The sequence below is a fragment of the Artibeus jamaicensis genome, unplaced genomic scaffold (assembly GCF_021234435.1).
Source record: "Artibeus jamaicensis isolate MK-2021 breed Jamaican fruit bat unplaced genomic scaffold, CSHL_Jam_final contig_3126, whole genome shotgun sequence".
In the NCBI taxonomy this organism is placed as follows: domain Eukaryota; kingdom Metazoa; phylum Chordata; class Mammalia; order Chiroptera; family Phyllostomidae; genus Artibeus; species Artibeus jamaicensis.
This window is the reverse complement of record NW_026521723.1, coordinates 18,932,651-18,953,734: the sequence shown is the minus strand read 5'-3', so window position 1 is coordinate 18,953,734 and position 21,084 is coordinate 18,932,651. Positions and strand designations below refer to the sequence as shown.

The 21,084-nt window shown below is 43.2% G+C and overlaps 1 protein-coding gene across 3 annotated transcripts in view; it reads left to right on the top strand.

The window, feature by feature from the left end:
- Window positions 1–430: 430 nt before the first annotated feature.
- ILDR1 (immunoglobulin like domain containing receptor 1) overlaps window positions 431–21,084 on the top strand; it is a 32,775-nt gene continuing 12,121 nt past the window's right edge. For 2 of the 3 annotated variants that reach the window (XM_037142264.2, XM_037142263.2), the window contains exons 1-5: window positions 431–676; window positions 14,034–14,204; window positions 15,560–15,709; window positions 19,465–19,584; window positions 19,861–20,007. In XM_037142264.2, coding sequence (XP_036998159.2) covers window positions 622–676; window positions 14,034–14,204; window positions 15,560–15,709; window positions 19,465–19,584; window positions 19,861–20,007 — 643 coding nt within the window. In that variant the 5' untranslated portion in view covers window positions 431–621. The remainder of the gene's footprint in view (window positions 677–14,033; window positions 14,205–15,559; window positions 15,710–19,464; window positions 19,585–19,860; window positions 20,008–21,084) is intronic. The other variant, XM_037142265.2, reaches the window with a different exon arrangement.

Here is a 21,084-nt window from a genome sequence, read left to right as displayed (position 1 = left end):
TATTTCTCTAGTTCATACCCTATATGTTTAGTTTCTAGAAAACCTGAATGGACATAGTGTGTAAACTCCATATTGTTGTGTATTTAGCGGGGGTGGGGGTGGGGTGGAGGGATGTTTTCCAAGATCCTGTGAGTGAATGAAAACATTACGCAGGAAATACTCCCTAGTTAAGTTATGTTTACATAACTCTACAAAAACATGGTGAGAGATGATCTAGGGGTAGAGTTCCTTCCCGTGAACTCCTGGAGAAAAATGGTAACTTTCTCTACCGGTGAGAGGGATGAGTGGCAGGAAACGCTATGCGGTCAGAAGGGGAAAATACCTGGCAGCCTGCAGACAGCGCGGTGGCAGACAGGCAAGGTGCCCGCGGTGTTCAGGGACCTGGGGCGGAGCAGGAAACGGCGGCACCGGTGTGGGAGGCGGAGCCGCAGGGAGCGGCTCAGGTGGGGATGAGCCCGAGTACCTGCCGGCCGTCCGGGCTGGCCCTCGCGCTGCTGCGAGGAGCTAGGGGAAAGCGGAGGCATTCCTGCAGAAGTGCTGAGTCCTGGGGCGGCAGCTGATGAAGAGAGTGCCCCTGAGTCCCTGAGTGCCTGAGCTGAAAGGGGTTAGAGAGGGGCCGGCATGGGCCTCGAGTTACCTGCACCTTGGCTACTGCTCTTCACCTGGCTCCCAAAAGGTGAGCGCCTGGGCCCAAGGAGACTGGAAGCCATTGTTGCCTGCTTTGCAGAGCTGGCCACAGGCAGGGCCGCGGAGGCCTGGGCCTCGCTCCGCTGGCTCTTGGCAGGGGTGCCAGGAGGTGCGGGGACTGGATAGTTTCACCTGTGGGAACCTGTTGTTTTCCTCTTTTAGTAGCCCAAGCCTTTCAGAAACAGGTGTAACTAAGAAAAAACCCTCTAGGCTTCCCCTCCTGCAATCGTCAGGCACTTCTTAGTCTCTAAAGCTAAGATAGATGCGGTAACACCACTTTTACAATTCCTAATTACTTTTTCCTCTCATCTGATACTTGCTATTAAGTTTTGGATATGATGACAACCCTATTGGCCTAGAAATGCATTTACTTTACTCCTGGGAGATTCTAGTCTGTCCTCAAGTATATAATGGATGTTCATTAAGACTCAGAATCTATTTTACAGAACCACAACATTTAGCTCTTTGCTAACCATCTTCAGGGTCACTTGTATGCTTTTTTGCTAATCACCCGCCTCCAAACTTCCACCTTGCTTAGTATCTCCCCCTCGGGTGTCCACCCACCCATCATTCCTTCCACTTCAACCTCTACGCCAATCCCCTGTCTGTTTTGGAAAGCATGGTTTTGTGTGTCTCGGTTGTTATCTCCTGGGAATATGACAGAAGTGCGGATCGGCATGAGTGAAACCTGGTGGCAGAGGGTAGTAGGATGATGATATGGGCAGGCTCTTCAGCCCCTTTCAGTAAGGGTGTAGGTGTGTGCAAACCAGAACTTACGTTTCCCTTCGAGTTCTGCCCTGCTTTATTCTGTTTTACCCCTCCCCCCCGCCCCGCCCCCGACTTTTAGGAACAACTTGCCCTCTTTGTCAGCTAAGTGGGAGGTCAGCTCAATTTGCTCACAGACCAATTTAAGTCTTGTGTTTTTCTGAGGGAAAAGATATCATCTGAAGGTACAGGCAGAATTCCATGTTTACAAGCGTACTAGGTAGGACGTGAAAATCACTCAGATGTAATGAAAATTCATTGAGACAAGATTCTATAATAACTTAAGCTTCATTAAGCTGAGGAACAATTGCAAAAGTGTAGAAAAACTAGAAAATGGGTATCCCTAAGGTCTTCTAGCTCACCACATTTTCTGCAGGAAGTAGGGCCTACAAATTATCTGAAACTGAAAAGATGAGATATTGGACACCCATGCATGATACACAAGAAAATGGACTAAACCTCACCTAAATCAAAGTGCCTGAAATTCCACCAGAGCAGTCAGCAGTTTGGACTATGAAAGCAAACTCATAAAAATCCCAGTTTTGTACAGTTTTCTCTTCGATGACTCATGTGTTCAGCTCAAAGTCCACAGCAGCCATGCGGTGTGAGTAGCTAGGATATTGGAGTAAAATAATAAAGACTGCTGTATTTGCCTGACATTATTGAAATGCATGACATGTTTTATTGGATTGGCCCAAAAGGTTGTTTCGTAAAGCAACAATTTTTGCTGTACGATGGTTCTAGTTGTGCTTAGTGGTCTTTAACTTCATTCCAAACAATTTGGTTAGATTGTATTGTGACAGCTGTCATATCAGCATGCATTTAAAAAAGACCAAAATTAGTGAATTTTTATGCAGCCATTTTAGTATTGAAGATGAAAGAAAATGTGCAACAATTTCTGTGTATTATGCTTTATTATGTCAAGAAAGATAAAAACATAACTGAAATGCAAAAAAAAATTTGTGCAGTGTATGGAGAAGGTGCTGTGACTGGTCAAACATGTTAAGTGGTTTGTGAAGTTTCTCGGGACTACTGACATTTTTGGCCAAATAATTCTTTGCTGTGGGGCTGCCTTATGCATTGGAAGATGTTTAGCAACATCCCCAGCCAACTAAAAGTCAAAGCGGGAGACAGCCAACATACTCAAAATATCCAAATCAATAAAGTTATAGGTAAAAATGAAAAAAGTTTCTTTTATTTTATGGAAAAAAACAAACAGACTTTTTGGCCAACCCAATAGAACCAGAGAATGCTGAATGAAAAAGAGCAAAGAGAACATCTAATCTCACTTTTATTTCATAGGTACGAAGTTGAGATTTCAATTGTCATGAGTCCAACACTTTGAGGGGGGAAATAGCTCTTTTAGTAGGCACGGACCCTGACTCTGTGCAGGAAATGTGAATAAAGCTGCATTCAGCTATTTAATATGCATTTGGATTTTGCATCCATAATGTTGGTCAATTTACTGAACTGCTGAAAGCCTCCAGTAAACGGGGATAATTACAGTACATATCTCACAAGGTTTTTTTTTTTTTTGCATGTGTGTGAGAATTAAATGAAATGAAGGTTTTAAAGCACTTAATACAGTTCCTGGAATAAAGTGAGGGCTTAGTAAATGTCAGCCATGGTGACTATGGTGGTCATGATTTAGACTCAAGTAGGATTTTTTTAAAGCTCACTTTAAAGAAACGATTTAGGCTTCTCTATGCCTCCTTCACCTACAGCTAAGAAACTGTAATTAATAGTCAGATGAATGTCAGCTTGGATTTCAGAATCTGCCTCTTACTGGGTGTAACTTTGAATGAATCTCCCTTCACCCAGGCAAAATTCCTGACAAGCCCTTTTTCTCCCCACTCCCTTTCCTCCCACCAAAAGACCAACTCCTGTTAAGTGGGTTGAGATCAAGCACAGTGTCTAGAACATGGTCATCACGCAGGAAGTACTGAGTCCCTCCTCACTGCCCTCACTTCTTTATTTTTAAACCAAACTTACTAAAATCTCTAAGATCAAACTGGTGAAGATCTGCTTTCTCTCTCGCTCCCAGTATCTACCAAAGCAGTGTTTTTCAGACTTTTTTTCACAGCCCCCAGTAAGAAACACCTTTGTGACACGTAAACAAACACATGCATGATTTACAAAACAGAAACACAAGGTTCACACACACACTCAAACCCCTTTAGTATGTTGGATACAAGAATAACAAATTGACATCAAACATTATGTTAATAATATTTAAGTTCATAGATGATACTCCCCAAATTAACAATACTAAATAGAAAAAACCCAGGAAGTTGATTTTCTCAAGATCCACTGCAAATTGCAATAAGAACTTCGGAAACCTTCATACTAGAGTATGTTCATTTTGGTCCACCACCTTATTTTCTTCTGTTTCTAGAGAGGAGTCAACCCAATCCTCTGATTTGCATCCAAGCTTCTGCAATTGCAAAGTGTAGGCCACTAGTGAAATGAGGTCAGATTTGGGGACTCACTAGTTGATGTAGCTCGGAGGCCCTGAGGTCAGGGAGTCCTGGGAAGTTACCCTAGTCCCTGTGCTCTGAGCTGAGGAGAGATCAGTTGTCAGAGGGTTTTTTTTTAAAGAAATAAATTTTTATCACACAGGTAATGCTCGCTTCTTAAAACAAAATATTAAGATAAGGCTAATGTATGTACCTGCAGCCCTTCGTATTATTAGCTAACATCTCTGGTTATGTTCATCCAACTTCAAAGTTTATTCCTGGAAGGCAAATTCAGTCTTTCCTTCAAACTGTAGAAGGGTATGTCATTTGTGCTTTTGTGAAAAATAAGATCATAGTGTTAACTTATGGGTCGATAGCCATTACATGGCTATCAACATGTAATATTATTCTTTGGGAAATCAGCTGAATCAGACAAGGTTGTTAGCATCTAGAACTTGTTATTTTTACTGAAGGGTGTGAATGAAGGTTAAGATCATACTGAAGGCTTAATGACATCTTGATCCCTGGCATAGTAGATAGTAAAGTGGAGCTTCTCAGGGTGAGGGGCCTGTGGGAGGTGGATGGCAGGCTGCCCACTTGACAGGTCCTTTATTTCCGTGGAACCCCCTGAAATACCTTCCCAGAATCCCAGCGCTCTGCTGAACATAAGTAGAAGCCACTCCCAGTTCCTGTCTTCTTTTGGCAAGTTTTACAGAGGAGAAAATCTGTGTTCAGGGAAATCACACATCTCAGGTTGAAACAGTGGGGTTAGTTTTAGATTGAGACCAGAACCCTGGCATCCTCACTCAGTCCATTGCTCTTTCATGTTTCGTGCCATAGGGTTGGTTGGTTTTGTCTCATTGAATGAATGTTTGGATGCAGAAACAGAAGTAGATTGCCTCTTGGATGTCTAGCTAAATGCCGCTTATTAAACGTCTCGCCCCAACAACAATGTGGTAGAATGAGATGCCAGGCGATTAATGTATCATCGACTGCCTCGGTTTTCTTCAACTTAATACTTTAGTTCATTATTTGAAGTTGTTGGGAGAGAAATAAAATTGTGTGTTGTAAAAATCAGGAAGACTCTGATCATGTCGTCTTTTTCTTGTTCTTATTTCTGTATCCTCTGATGTGTAAATCTCAGAGTAAGATAGGGTCAGAGGCAAGCAGTTTTGACATTTTTTTCATTTCCAAATTCAGTTTATTACCAAATTCTGTTGCTTAATCCCAGGATCTGCCCCTTCTTTTTTATTCCAGGTAACAAAGCTCACACTAGCCTACCTTAAGTATCTTGATAGCATCCTTGCCTTTTAACCTGCTATCTCTCTGTCTAGTTCCAGCCATTCTTCTACCCATATGATAGGTTAATTTACCTGGTTTAATCTTTTGTACCTTCATTTTAATCCTCCAGAACCTCCACTAGATACCCACTGCTTGTAAGAGTGGGTTAAAGCTCTTTGTGTGGAATTCAGGGCTCATTCATTATCACCTCACCACCTTGGGTGGCCTTGTCCCCACTGATATGGCATGTTCTCATATTCCCTCTTCCCCTAACACATATCCTTCTTCCTTGCTTTTTATGTGAACATACTACAAATGGTTGACTTTATTTTTTTTTTGTACTTTTAGAGCACTTCAAATTTGTTCCAAGCAGTTTTCCCTATGTCATATGATATTTATTTTTTCTTTTACTCAACAAATGCAGTGGAATGAGATGCTGGGTAACTAACCAGCAGGTGTGCTGGCAAACAAAAGCAGACATGGCCCTGGCCCCAAAGTGCTTAAAGCCTAAAAGAAATACAAGCAAATGTAGAAATGCAACTGCGACAGCAACCATGAGAAAGAGCTATAAGGGGCCACAACAACACATAGTAGATGGATTTTGCTCACTCGGGAGGTCCTCCCCAAAGAAGCTGATGCTTGAGAGCTGAGGAATCATCATTTCAGATTAAAGGAAGAATATGTGCCAGGCTGCTGGAGAGGAGCTCAGGGGGCATGAGGGAAGGGACGAATGTTAGTGTGACTGAGTGGAGGAAGTCACAGGGCATGTGATGGCAATGAGGTCAGAGGGGTGGGTAGGACCAGATATTCATGGCTTCATAGGTCATGGTAGGAAGCTTCTGTTTGTCTTAAAGGACAAATAGTGAAGGGAGAGCTTTTGGAAATTTTTAAAGAGCTGGAGTTGGGAGACTGATGGCAATGTGGAATCCACATGGCTGAAAACCAGAGTATGCACAGGTACCAGTAGAGCTTAGGCAGTATCCAGGCTGAAAGTGATGGTAGCATGTATTTGGGTGGAGGTAAGGGTGGACAGAGAGATCGAGAGAGTCTAGAAATACTTAGGAGATAAATAAAATCAATTTGATCATAAATTATATACGGAGAGTGAGGGGGGAAAGGGATGTCAAGGATGGTTCCTAGTTTTCAGTGCTGCCAATTCACTGAGATGGGAAATCAAAGAGGCCCAGGTTTGTATAGAAAGATGTTGATTTAGATTTGAGGCTTGATTTAAAATTTGGAACAACCAAGAAGAACTACCAGCAGTATTTGCATTCATGTGCCTCTCTTGTCCTTTATTGTATAGTAGTAGGATTTGATATCCAAAGTGCTGTCCGTTTCTGGGCAACCCTATAAAGCTTAGCCATGAAGTACCTTGTCTCTGTGTTTACTTGTTTATTGTTGACTCTCTCACTAAGAGTATACGTTCCAGTAGTGCAGAGGCATTGTCTCCCTTATTCGCTGCTGCACCCCCATCATGTAGAATGGTGCCTGCCTCATAGTAGGTATTTAATAAATTAAGTGAATGAGTGACCTCTGAGGCCCAGGGGACACAGATTTGTCATTCTGGTGAGACTCAAATTTGCATATGATCTGAGATTAGCATGTGGGGAGATGGATGAGTCACTGACTTGATCCACAGACTTTGGGGAACTCCGAGGCTCTGCTTCTCAACCAGGTTTTGTCTTCTACCCTTAAAGGAATAACAAGTTCAAACCACCTGAGCGGCTATTTTTTCACCTTGTAGTTTATCAAAAATTTTTAAAGATTGACATGTTCCCTCATTGGAAAGCTTGTGGTGAAACCTGGGACTGTCACACTGTTGATGGGAATACGAGTATAAATTTCTTTCTTGACGTTTCTATTAAAAGATAAAAGCCTTTTTTCCTTTGACCCAGCAATCTCACTTTAAGAAACATATCGTATTGGAAGGTGTGCAATGTGAAGAGATACTTTATGTAAAGGCAGCCATTTTAACAATTCTTGTCAGGCTCATTTGTAACAGTGATGAATTAGAAGCAAACTAAATGCCTATTATTAGGAAAATGGGTAAATAAATATTGTTCATCCATGTAGTGAATTTTAGGCAGCCACTAAAATAATTAGACCTATGAGATAATTAGATCTACAGAATATAATGATATACCATTAGTTTGAAGAAAAACAAAGTTGTAAGTCAATATACGTAATGCGATTACATTTTTTAAATGAGTGGCACAGGCAGAGCTGTGGAGGAATATACACCAAATCATCAAACGTGGTCCCTCTGGGGAGTGGAGTGCATGGTGAGCAAGGAGGAAGTTTTTGCTTTATACCCTCTTTATTGTTGGAAGTTTCTTATTTATTGTATAGTACAAAAAAAGTTTTAAAAAGTGGTTTTCATACAAAATGGTTAAAATAAATCTGTGAGTGTGCCTTGAAGTCAGTATCGATTAAAGGTTAAATTTCCACCATTAGAAAAACTTACTCAGAAGGCAGTTGGTACACAGGAAACAGTGTAGGCTTTGGAATTTGAGCCTGTAAATTTAAATCTAGCTTTGCAACTTTCTAGCCATGTGACCTTAAATCAGTTAATCTCCTGTGCATTTTATTCACCTATGAAATTGAGATAAAAATAAAGCTTATCTCATGGAATTTTTGCAAAAGTGAAATGAGATACCATATAACAAATCACCCGACACCATGCAAGTGCCCAGAATATGTCCCTCTTTCCTCCCAGGGTAGCCAGTCACGTGCTCTCGGGCCACCCCCAAAGCCTAGCGCTGCTGAGCTGCACAAGCCAGACCTTTGTTGAATCATGGTATGTAGACATAATTCCTTCCCTGCACCAGCTCCCTCCTGCCTCCCTGGATCCCTTACTTCTCGTCTGTACTCATTGCCAGTCACTCTTCCCCTTCAGTTCTCTCATATTTGCACTGTTATCTAAAGGAATTTAATAACTATGGATGGCAAATATACTTGAGGCGATAGCTTGATCAGAGATAAACTCTGACAGGATTAAACCTGTGTACTTTTTGTTAACATGGGTACTGGAGCAGAGGTGCCTGAGGACCTGAGAAACACTCAGGAATCAAGACCTTTCATCCTCAGCGGCAGCAGCAGCAGGCCACGGCCCTTCCTTCCTTCCTCTGCCTCCCTGGCTACCATCCCCTTTCAGGCAGGACCCTCCCTGTGGAAAGGAGGGGAAATGCCGTCTAATGTTCTGAAAATAGTTCGAAGGAAGGAAGGAAGAGAGAGAGGGAGGGAGAAAGGAAGGGAGGAAGGAAGGAGCTTTGTACCTGTGTCCCTATACTGTGTGAATAACATGTTGTAGAAACTGTAAAACATCTGCCCAATATGATTGTAGACAGGGAAGACAATGAAAAAATAAATGTACAAAGATACGCTTGTATCTGGGAACACATAACATCTCGTAAAGATGCTCTTATTTTTTGGTGTGTTTTTCTTTGACTTTAATGTCAGATGGTAGTCCCCAGTCTCCATGGCAGCCTCGTCTTGGAAAGCACCTCGTGGCGGGAAACAGAGAATCCCCTTCCCCTTCCCTCCTTCCCATGAGCTCTGGTACCTCATCTGAAGTTACCTTTCCATCCTTAAATGACAGGACTCCCTCTCTTCCTCTTTCACAAAGGAGGCAAAGTGTGTATGGGTTTGCCAGAATATAAAGTGACACAGCTTTGAAAGCTTTTAAAGCACTAACTCATTTTGCAAAGAGAAGACAGTGGTGATAGTTTACATTTGTATCATTTTAACTCTTTCAGAATGCTTTTACATGGTAGTCCCAGTGGATCTCGGTATTTTAAGGTAGGCAAGACGCACACAGTTGATGCAAATAATAGCTAGCTAATGTTTATTGAGTGTTTGGTATGTGCCAGGCTCTTGGCTCAACACTGGACATGTATTTCATTTAATCCTCATTATAACCCTATAGGGCAACTATTACTATCATCCCAATTTTGTGTGTAAAGAAACAACTGGAGTTTGGAAATAGCTTGTTAGCTCTTTTAGCTGCTCGGGAGTGAAGGCAGAATCTGAACTCAGGAAGTCAGTCTCTCAAATTAAGTTTTCAAGGGAAAAATGATAGACAGCTAGGAAATGGGTAGCAATGAGCTGGGGATAAGGTGATGCCACAACATGAAGGAAATAAATGTAAGAATACAAAGATAATTTACAAATTTAAAAACCTGTAGTACTAAGTTTAAAAGAGCAATGATGTGTGGGGTGGAGGTTAGGGGGTGGAGAGATTGAAGATAAAAGACTCGTGGACATGGACAGTCGTGTGGGAATTGCTGGGGGGAGGGAGGTATAAGAGGAGTAAATGGTAGCAGGAAAAATGCAATGAAGATTCAGTTTTTAAAAAAAATAAAAGAGCATGATGCCATCTATAACTCTTTGAATCTGTTCATATTTTCAGCCCTGATCTTGCTGCTTTTGGCCTCTTCTTGAAAACCCCTATCCACTTAGTAGTGTGCATGCCCAGTGTGGTTAGTTTTACAGAGAAGTGACAGCATGGGAAAGAAAGATGGGAGGGTTTTGCCTTTGAGATGGACTTGCTACTTCCTTTGTCTTCTGTCTGATCTGAAAGACCCTCCTGCCTTTAGGGAGTCCAGTGCCTGACTTCCACTTAGAAGGTTAAACTTGCCTGCTTGGAAAAGATTGGGTTTGGGTTAAAAAATAAAAATAAAAAGATTGGTAGAAATGGGAGGGAGGTGGGGTGGTCTGGGATGGGAGTAAAAGGCAGAAAACTGTACTTGAACAACAATTAAAATAAAAATAAAAATAAAAATTTTTAAAGGAAAAAAATAAATAAAAAGATTGGGTGTTGGTGTCAGCAAGCCCTAAATTCAAATCCCGAAGCTGAGAGGGCTTAGTTTATTGTCTGAACTTTGGCCCACAAAGAGGAGCAAGGTTGATCCCACCCTAGGGGATTTGTGCCGATTAAAGACAGTGTATGTAACAGTAGATGCTGAGATCCAGGCCAACAACCTAGAAGAAGGGTTTGCTGGTTGCTCAGTTACCTTTTATCTTGAGACCCTTCCTTACTTTCTGTGTGAGGGCGGTGGGGGCTGTGGACATGTTGTGGGGAAGGGTCTGAGAACTGCACAGGATGCTATGGGGCTGGCAGACCCCTGAAGGGACTGTGAGTGAGCTCAATGTGGTCAGAACATCTGGGAACCCGGCATATTTCAAAGGCTTGAAATTCACATAGGGGATGAAATTGAAGAGAGGATAAAAGGCGGCATAGCCAGTGTTGACGTTGGAAAAGGTGAACTCTCTGCCCCCAGGTGTCGTTTGCCCATAATAGGAGCATTCATGCAAGGGGAACTGACTGAGGATTCGATAATGAAGGTGATCACCCTTGTCCCTGTTCTCCTGCCTCAGAGTGTCAGGTTCAGCAATCTTCAAGGCTAGTCCAGAGCAACTTCTGGCTCCAACCAAACTGCCTCCTCTGACTCCCAGAAAGCCCCAGTCCTTCCCCAAATGTTTCACTTCTATACAAATAATGTTGAGTAGGGTCTTTTTGATAAACTGCTTTTTATGTTGAGTTACCATTCAGCAAAATAAAGAACATGTAGGTTATTAATTATAGCATCAGAGTGACAGTGACCAATTGTATATTAATTATTGCTCAAGTAGCCTGGACCCATGTTCCAGTTCTTTGCAAGCCAATGAATACCAAACGTACTCCTTAAATTAAAGAACAGCCAGGCAGAGTGGCAGGAGCATTGCTCAGGGGACGAATCTTGAATCATATTTTCTTAGAAAATAAATGACCACAAGACAAGTCATGTTTTCCAATCTTAGATTTGCTGTGCATGAAATGGGTACATTTCTCTCTTCCCAGGGATCATATTTAGTATGTAAAAAAAAACATTTGAAAGTGCTACATGAACCGAGGGTCTTGTTTAGACTGCAAATCAGTGTTTTTTTCCTCTATTCCAAGGGGGTGTCAAACTCATTTTCCCCGAAGGCCACATCAGTTTCCTGGTTGCCTTCAAAGGGCTGAATGTAATTTCAACTTAATAGTTAAGAAGCAGTTACATTTACACAATCCTAAAATTATTTTGGCCCTCTGAAGGCAACTGCTAGGCTGATATGACCTCCAGTGAAAATGAGTTTGACTCCCCTGCCCTATTCCAATCCATTTGTGTTACTACTGTGCAAAGAAGCTAGTGTTGACAAATTCATTGTCAGAATCTTACCCATAGCTCCTTCTGTTCAGTTAAAGCTGTGTTGGGCAAAAGCTCCAGAGTCCGTTTCAGGTCAGCACTAGAAAGAAAAAGTGAGGGTAGAGAAGCAAAAATACGAAAGCAGAGTATGGTTGAATCCATATTAGGCTTGAGATGCTGGTCACTGGCTCCTCTGTTCTGATTGGATTGGTTTCCAGGAATCCAACAGCCAGTAAGGACAGCAGCTATTTTTCCCCAAACTACTGAAGGACTATTTTCAAAATGATGTTCTTTTTTCATTAATAGCTGAATAAGGAAGTCATCCATCTTCCTAAAAACACCACTGTCACCCTATTACTGTTCTTCAGAAAAACCTTCAGTGATTATCTATTAACTAGAAATACGCATTGGAGTGTGATGTAGTCCATCTCCCCACCTTTTCCAGCACCACCTAATTTATTCCCTCTGTTTCCCACTAAGCCAGAGTTGCCAGCTAGGTTGGTTCCCTCCAGGTTCCCCAAGTAATCGCCCCTCCCTGCTAAGGGCCTTTGCTCATCTTCCATCCTGATATGACAAGTTTCTCTGCCTTGTATTTCTCATGTGTAATGTTTATCCTCTTTGAGTTTTAGAATCCAGCTTAAAGCTCTTCCTTCGTGAAGTCTCCCCTGCCCACAGGTCTCCTCTACACTTCTCTAGACCCTCTCTTCCACACGGCTGTCACAGGCACATCCTCATTTACAGCCCTAGAGATGGCTCAGGTCATTTCTGGGGGCCAGAGCCTGTCCTGAGCAGCATACAGCTTTCTCCATGGATGTGAGAACAGTGGGGCAGGTGTCCATCGTAAGCCTCAGCAGACTTTTATGTGGGCTGTGCCCAGAAGGTGAGGCAGGAGCCAGAACCAATGGCTTTGGCTCTTGAGTCAGGCCCACCCACCTCTGTAACGGGTGTCTATATTTTTTTGCTTGTGGGAGCAACTCAGTTAAAATAAAGTCAGCTCCACCTGAGAACTCCAACTTGAACCTCTTTCTCCTTGGCTCTTGTAATAAAGGAAAGAGGGAAAGAGACTCATACGCTGACACTAACACGGCAGTGGATGTGCCAGGTGCTGAGCCAAGCCCTGGATGTGGATTATTTCATTGAATTCTTGCAAGGACCTGATGAGGTTAATACTATTATCATCTCCACTTACAGTTAAGGAAACACAAACTCACTGAGTATAAATAACTTGCCCAGTGTCTAAGTAGTAAAGTTTGATTTGAACCAAGTCACAGCTGAGTCCAAAGGTTACATTGGATTTTTTTCATCTAGTCTACACAAATTTTCCTCAAAATATGGTTCCCAGAGCAAGAGCATCAATATCTCCTGAAAATTTATTAGAAATGTAAACCCTTGGGCCCCACCCAAGTTCTACTGAATCAGAAACTCCTGTTGACAGGGATCTGGGCTGTCTCAGGTCTTGCTGGTGGTGTATGCTCAGGTTCGACTACTCCCGCTCCACATGAACCCCCCCATGAGAAGATGCCATAATAACCCGGCCTAGAAACCATATTGACATAGGAACATTAAAGATGCCAATTATGTGTGGCTCTCTGACTGTGTTAAAGTCCCATCTGACATTTCTGTGCCACCTGGTTCCTCATCAAGGCAGACCTGGAGTATGTCTCTATCTTTGGAAGGTAAGAGGAGGGAGACTTTTAATTCCTTCAAGTCTTTCTTAATAAAATTTGTCGCAGTCTGATCTTTTTCTTTCATTTGCTTTATGCTTATGTTGACCTATGCTGCTCTTATCCACTGGTTAATGTATTTTTGGTCATTATTTATATTTATCTCAAAATTTTTTGTGGTGATAGGCCGCTAGGGTGGTGGTTGGCAAAACAAGTCAGTTTTCTTGGAGCCTGTAGTAAACAGGCCATCAGCAAGAAGTGTGAAAATGCTTCCTTAAGGTAAGATGAGGCACTTTGAGAAAACAGAGGGAGGCCCCTTTCCCAGATATGCAGTCAGGCCAGGCTTTTTGAGGAAGGGAGGGTGTGGCTGAAGACCGGAGGAATAAATAGTAATTAATCTAGTGAAGGGAGCAGAATGGTAGCCCGTGATAAGGAAGAGCATTCCAGCCAAGACATCCACATGTAGCAAGACCTGGAGAAGACAGCAATCCCAGTAGGGAAAGGACTGAAGCAAGTTCAGAGTGGCCAAACTCTTGAGTGTAAGGTAGGGTATGAAGTGAGATGAGGCAGGAGAGAAAGGCTGAAGGCAGACTTACCAGCCTTATAGGCCTCTTTGTGGTGGTTGGAATTTATCCTAAGTAAATGGGAAAATGTTTTTAAAAGAAAGTGATATGAAAATATATATATATATGTATATTAACAAGGTCACTCTAGTACAAGTATCGCCTTATTTTAATACGATTTCTTTATCGTTGTATGTGTTATCACCATCGAGGGACCGATGGACCTTGAGCTCCCTGGGAGTTGGCCTTGATCTTTTTCTTCACGATCTTCCCCCTTGTCTGTGCAGTTTTTTACCCAGGCCAAGTAAGCACTCAGACTCCGCCTGTGAGCTGCCAAGCAGTCAGGCAGTTTGTGTGTTCATTTGCATAGCCTTTGTTACCCCACGCACAGAAGTAGGTCACCTCCCAGAGATCTGGTCTGCCTGCAGCATTGTCTCCTGCTCTTGGCTTCAGGGTGCCTGTCCTTGTTGGTGACAGTCCAGCACACAGAACGCTATGTCACCCTGTTTGCCTCCGTCGTCCTCAAATGTGACTATACCACCTCTGCCCAGCTCCAGGACGTGGTGGTGACGTGGCGCTTCAAGTCCTTCTGCAAGGATCCCATCTTTGACTACTACTCTGCGTGTGAGTGCCCCCTCCTTCTGCCTCTGCCCGGGGCCCTCTGTGAAGTATTGCTGTTAGTCTGTAGGAATTATTTAGGATCACAAATCCTCGTTTGTGAGAAGAAGCCCCAAAGATCATTTAATCTAGTCTCCTCATTTTATACATAAGCAAACTGGGTCCGGGTAGATGAAATAACTTATTGAAGGTCACATACTATTTTATTTACTCAAAAATTTATATCCCACCTTATTCTAAAAAGATTTTAAGGCAGCTCAGACAACAAGCGAAAGGCAGAGTAAGTTCTGCCTCCTAGTCCATGCCAGCACACTGAGATGAGGATGTAGACCTGCCCCTTATCACCCCTACTCCTAGAATGCCACTAAGAAGACCCCTATATTCCCCACGGTGCATGAGGAATGATCATTTGTGAGCCTTGTGCCCACTGCCATGTTCAACTCTGTGGCCAGCCTTCCTGATAGACAGTCATTCCTCTACTGACTGAATACCAATGCAGAAGTCACTGCCCCCGGAAGCACATTTGTTGTTTGACATCTCTGAGATCCACAACTCCCTGCGTTCAGCCAAATCCTATCTCTAAGTGACAGTTGCCCCACTCATGTCAGTTCTGCTGTCTGGAGCCAAAACTCTTCTTAGCTGCCTACCTCTGCTGATCTCAAAGAACAAAGGAACCTAGATATCCACAGTCATCCCGGGACAATTAACCTTGTGGAAATTTGGGGAACAGAAGTGCACATCCTGTTTGTAGGCAGGAAGTGAGCTTCCTGAGATGAGAAAAGGAGGGGGAGGCACCAACTTTACCTCCTTTAGTTCTACTGATGTCTCACAATATGTACCCCAAAACCTAACTGAGCTACCCACAGAGTTTGATTTCCCCCTAAGAAACCCTCCCTCTCTAAATTAAGGCATTGTTTCCTGGGGGTTCCTCATCAAATGCATGGGTTAAGTGGGGAGGTAGGAGAGACTAGGGTAGTAAACATTTGCCCCAGCAGATTTAACAGCTCTCACACTTTGCACTGTAAGGGCAGATGAATGAACCCTATGAAAGCTGAGTCTGGGGCAACTGACAATGAGGCAAAGGAAGTTGGGATAGGAAATCAGGGGATGCAGCCAGGATTTGGAAATGGTGGCCTATTGGGTGGGTCTAGAGTCTCGCTGCTCAGTGTTGCTCTCAGTGATTGGTATCACTTGGGAGCTCATTAGAAATGCAGAATTTCTGCTTCTCATTCCAGACCTACAGAATCAGAATCTTCATGTTTAACAAAACTCCCTGGGGACACATAGGCTCAGAGTAAAGTCACCTTTCTTCATGGGAATTCCCCATTGCTGTGTGACTTGGGTATGTCCTCTTTCCTCAGCATACCAGGCAGCTCTGTCCCTGGGCCAGGACCCTTCCAATGACTGCAACGACAGCCAGCGGGAGGTTCGAATTGTGGCCCAGAGGCGGGGTCAGAACGAGCCTGTGCTTGGGGTAGATTACCGGCAGCGCAAGATCACCATCCAGAACCGTGAGTGTGGGGAGGCAGCAGGGGACTGAGGGGGGCAGGGTGAAGACACCGGGCTGAGTCATTGTGGGGATTTCCCTTTTTCTCTGCTGCCCGATGATCTCCTTGGTCCTTGCCATTGTTTGAGTAAAATGCCAGATATACAGAATGTGCTGCATCATCTAAAGTCACTTCTTTGGAAGTTGGTCTCTGGTTGAGCATTGGCTAAAGGTCTGGGAGTGGATGGTTTGGGAGTGGAAGAGGCTCTTTGACCCCTGCTATGAATTGCTCTCAGAGTCTGCTGGAACCCAGGCTCCTGAGTTTCCCTCTGGTCGTGCCTGTTATGCATGTTCAAGAAAACAGAGCCTTCCAAGTAGATGACCACCTTGAGACCAGCAGCCTCCACTGGTACAGGAAAGAACATTGGGCTTAGAGTCAAAACACCTGGCTGAGTGTTGCATTACTTCCACATGCTGGTTCAGTGAGCAGTGGCAGATATTTTCTCTAGCTTCTGTTACCGCCTCTGAAAGATGAGCATAATGGTCTCTGTCTCCTCACACTGAAGTGAATATCAAATGTGGTATCTGAGAGCCATATCTAAAGCGTATCTATTCACTGTGTCCAGTACAGGGAGTGGTGATTAGACTCAGGTGTGAGTCCTCATTCTGTACTTATGGGGTGTGTGAACTTGGGCAAGTCCCTTCAATTTTTTTGGCCTCATTTTCTGTTAAGTGAAACTTGATGACAGTACCTGGGGACAGCACCTTGTCAGGATTAAGTGAGACGGTATGCGTAAAGCACTTAGCAAACAGTAATTGTGCAGCGAAGTTTAGTTATGATCACTCAGCATACTTTTGGATGGATTGGTTAGCACTCCACATTCCTATCTTTTAATTCAGGATTAGTGTGATGGGTTATTGGCACAAAATTCAGAACTGATTTCAGTGAGCTTTGTGTGCTGTGTTACATAAACATTTACTGGTTAAAAAGGAAAAAAGGATGGGGGGAATACTCAGCGTACCCATAGCAGCAATGTGGAGAAATCAGTTAATGTTCTGTAACCGTTTAGAAGTAGATCGTTTAAAGCGAGCCAGTTTGCCCTGGCTTGTGTGGCTCATTTGTTTGGAATGTTGTCCTATAAGGGTTGTGGGTTCAATTTCCAGTCAGGGCACATACCTGGGTTGCAGGTTCCATCCCTGGTCCAAGTACATATGGTAACCAATCGATGCTTCTGTTTCAAATCAATGTTTCTCTGTCATTTTTCCTCTCCTTTCCTCTCTCTCTAAAAGTATTGAAAAATAAATGTCCTTGGATGAGGATTAAAAAAAATAATAATAAAATAAAGACAGTTTAACAATTGTCTTTCAACTTTGTTTCTCATTTGACTTAAGTCTGATCCTTTTACATTCCACCTCTGATTTCCCTAAGCAGTGCTTGAATTCCTGGCCTTGGGGAACATTTGTCCTTTTCTAGTCTTCAGGGGCATTCTCAAAGATTTGGGGTGGTTCCACTTTCTCTGGAGCCCACAGAATTAGCTCTGATATGACTCAAGTTTAAAGTCTCTTTAATAGCAAGTCTCCTTTACAGTTGTTTGAAGGTTGAAAGTCCCCATAGGTGATAGTCCTTACTTTATTGTCTTTTCTTTCTAATGGTGAGTGGTGTTGTCTACTATCTCACTCCCAATCAACCATTTTAGATCAGACTCGGACTCTTTCTTACTCCCACGGGAAAGTGGTGTTTCCCCCTTGGTTTTTATTTTTACCTCTAGGCTCGTGACATCTGGAGCCCTTGTTTTCTGATACTTTTCTACGCATGTCTGCGCTGTGTGAGATGACCCTGTCAAATCCTGTCACATGATCCAAGACAGTTCTTGGATCATTCAAAATGTTAACATATTTAAATGTCCTCATTACTCTGACATCCATAAACAATCCTTAATGTCACTGATAAAAATTGGGGCAGATTTATAATATGTATTAACTTTTGAGGGGGAATTTCCCCCAAAGCATTTTCACCGTTATTCCAAATCTGTGGTAAGCTTGTTTCTGGAAAAGGCAGTGGAAAATCATGGGTAGGAAGAAATTGTAGGGATTGACGTAGAAATAGAGGGAAACAGAAGTCCGAGTTAGCTCCAATATTGCATGACCTCACATTTTTTGTTTCATTTCCTCAATAAACATTTCTTGACAAACAAATGGTAAAGAATTGCAGGTACACAGATTTACTAGACTTATCATGTTTACTAGGTGATGACTTCAAATGGTGTCTAAATGTTGAATCACTGTCATATACATGAAACTAATACAATATTGTATGCCAGCTACATTTTAATTAAAAAAATTTTTTTAAAGAATTGCAGCTGTGACTGTCAACTAAACAGGAGCAAGTCTGTAATGCTAAGGTCTTGAAGAATTTGGAGATGGCCCCTGGTACTTACCGTGGCTAAAATAGAGAGGACGTGGAGGCTGCCCTGATGCCTCTGAGTGAACTTTAAGCCCTTTTAGGACAGAGATGGGGCTTCTTCCTCTTTGGATTACCCACATTTCCTCCTGAGATCTTCCACAGTATCTGACATAGTGCTGGACCCACAGAAGGTCTTCAGTGAGCATTTGTTGAATTCTCTAATCTTGAACATACCATTCATCCACCTTAGGGGGGGTAGCATAGCACTTGGTGCTTGTGAGAATGAAAATTCTTTTTTTGAGTAACATTTACTCTTAAAATATTGGCATTTCAACCCTCCTATTCAGGCTTATCTCATAATCTATCCCTTCATCAGTCAGAGGTATCTCTTTGCAGGTGGCAAGGCATCCAGGCTGTGGCATTTTTCTACCTCGTTTGGAGAGCTCAGTGGTTAACAGTGCCAAATGTGAGGCAAGGAGGCAGGGGCTTGAATCTACCTCTGCTAAGTATCATCTCTCTGTTGTTAGGCCAGTTTCTTAACCTTCTGGAGAAGACCAAGGCCTGCTATGCCTTGGTTTCTTCACCTGAAATGCAGCTAATAATTGTACCCACCGTCTCAGGATTAAGTTTGATTGTGAGTAAGCAGAAGCCCAAAACATTAGTGACTTAAACAGAAAGGTTTCTTTCTTCTCATGTATAAATTTGAAGGTAGACAGTCCAGAACTAGTATGGTGGCTCTCTTCCATTAAATCCCCAGGGACCCAAGCTCCTCCAGCTCACCAAGAATATCGCCTTCTTCCTTAGGGTCCAAGATCGCAGCCATCACAGTTGCTTTCCAGATAACAGAGTAGAAGAAGAAATGAAGAACAAAAGGGCAAAGGTGTTCCCAGACTGTTTAAAGAAAGTTCTTAGAGTTATCGTGTAACACCTCCGCTTACATTCCATCTGCCAGAACCGAGTCACATGTCCATTTCCATCAGTAAGGGAGAATGGGAATTACTGACTTTATTCTGGGTGGCCACATACATGACCAGAAATTCTAAGACTGTGAAAGAAAGGGAGAATGGACACTGGGAGACAAGTGATAATCTCTACCACGCCCACTTAGAGGTTGTGGTGGGAATTAAATGAGGTGATGCATCCCAAATCCTTTCAAGATACCTTGTAGGGCTCAATGTGTGATCTGTTCTACCACCATGATACTGTCTGGAGAAAGAAGAAAGTCTCAAAAGAAGAATTGAGGTCTTTCCCTGAACTACCAAGGGCCCTTTTAGAATGTGGAAGGACATTGCTAGGTAGGGTCTTGACACTGTCATAGGTCACAGATCATTTCCCTCTCTTTTAATCAGTGGCACTTTCTCCCTCCTTTCTTGCAGGAGCAGATCTTGTGATTAATGAAGTGATGTGGTGGGACCATGGAGTGTATTACTGCACCATTGAGGCTCCAGGGGACACATCAGGTGACCCAGATAAGGAGGTGAAGCTCATTGTCCTACGTAAGTGCTGCAGGAACTTTCCATTTTTCCACCCCATCCTGACACACTTTATTTTCATATAAAAAAACAAAAAGCAAAAAGCAGAAACAGGCAAGCCCAGGTTTGCCAATCTCTGAAGTTCCTTTACCAGAGCTAAACTTTTTTTCCTTTTTGCATCATATTGCTCAACCTTAACCCATGGGCCAAAAGCTGTGTTTATTAGACCTCTAGGGTATTAGAACTGGAAACATGCCCCTGTGTATTTAGTTCAGCTCCTGCTTGGCTTCTCCCCTGCAGACTGGCTGACAGTGATCTTCATCATTATGGGAGCCCTCCTCCTGCTCCTGCTGATTGGAGTGTGCTGGTGCCAGTGCTGTCCTCAGTATTGCTGCTGCTACGTCCGCTGCCCCTGCTGTCCCAATCGCTGCTGCTGCCCCGAGGAAGGTGAGAGTGGGTGGACAAGCAGTGCAATGGGATGCTGCTGGTGCCTGGTGCCCCAAACAGATCAGATTTAAAACCTTGTGTTCTTTCAGGTTCTCATGCATGACCTTCTCCCATCACAGATTTAGGGGTCTTTAGCCTCAGCTCAGAAAATGATGCTTGAGCAAGCTACAGAGTCAAGTGAGAGGACTTTTTCTTGGCCTTATTCGAGCCTGTCTCAGGCCTTTTCAGATGGCTGTGCCTACTGATGGCATATCCTCGGCGGCTCTGATACCCCTGTGCTCCACTGTATGATCCTGGCACTGACCTTGCTTAACCATGAGGTAGCTGAAGGGAGTGATTTAAATGTAGCAGTGAGACCCCTGGCTGGATGACTCAGTTGGTTGGAGCATCGTCCTATATACCAAAAGGTTGTTGGTTTGATTTCCAGTCAGGGCACATACCCAGTTCATGGGTTTTGTCCCCAGCCGAGGTGTGTGTGGGAGGTGACCGTTCAGTGTTTGTCTCTCACATCAGTGTATTTTTCCTCTCTGTCTCTCTCTCTCTCTCAAATCAATAAACATATTGTCAGGTGGGTATAAATAAGCAAGTAAATAAATAACTAAAGGTAGCAGCAAAGAGCGGAGCCCGCTCCTTAGAGATGACTTAAAAAGAGCAGATTAAAGGAAAGAGATGTTAGAACAGTGGTTCTCAAACTTAAGAATCACCTAGAGGGCTTATTAAAGCTTAATTGCTGGCCTCGCCTCTGGATTTTCTGATTGAATTGATCTGGGGCGGGCCTGAGGGTTGCATTTATCAGAAGTTCCTGGGTGATGTGACGTTGCTGGTCTGGGGGCCACACTTTGGGGATCCGTGTGTTAGGGGAAGGGAAAAGGGAGTGGGAGAATATTGTGCTCTTATTGTGATCTTTCTTTAGTCTGAAATTTGACTTTTTAAAAATTATTTATTTATTTATTTTTAGAGAAAGGAGGGAGAAAGTGAGGAAGAGAAACGTCTTTGTGCAAAAGAAATATCAGTTAGTCACCTCTTGCGTAACCCTGGTCAAGGGTCTGGCCTGCAACTCAGGCACCTACCCCAACT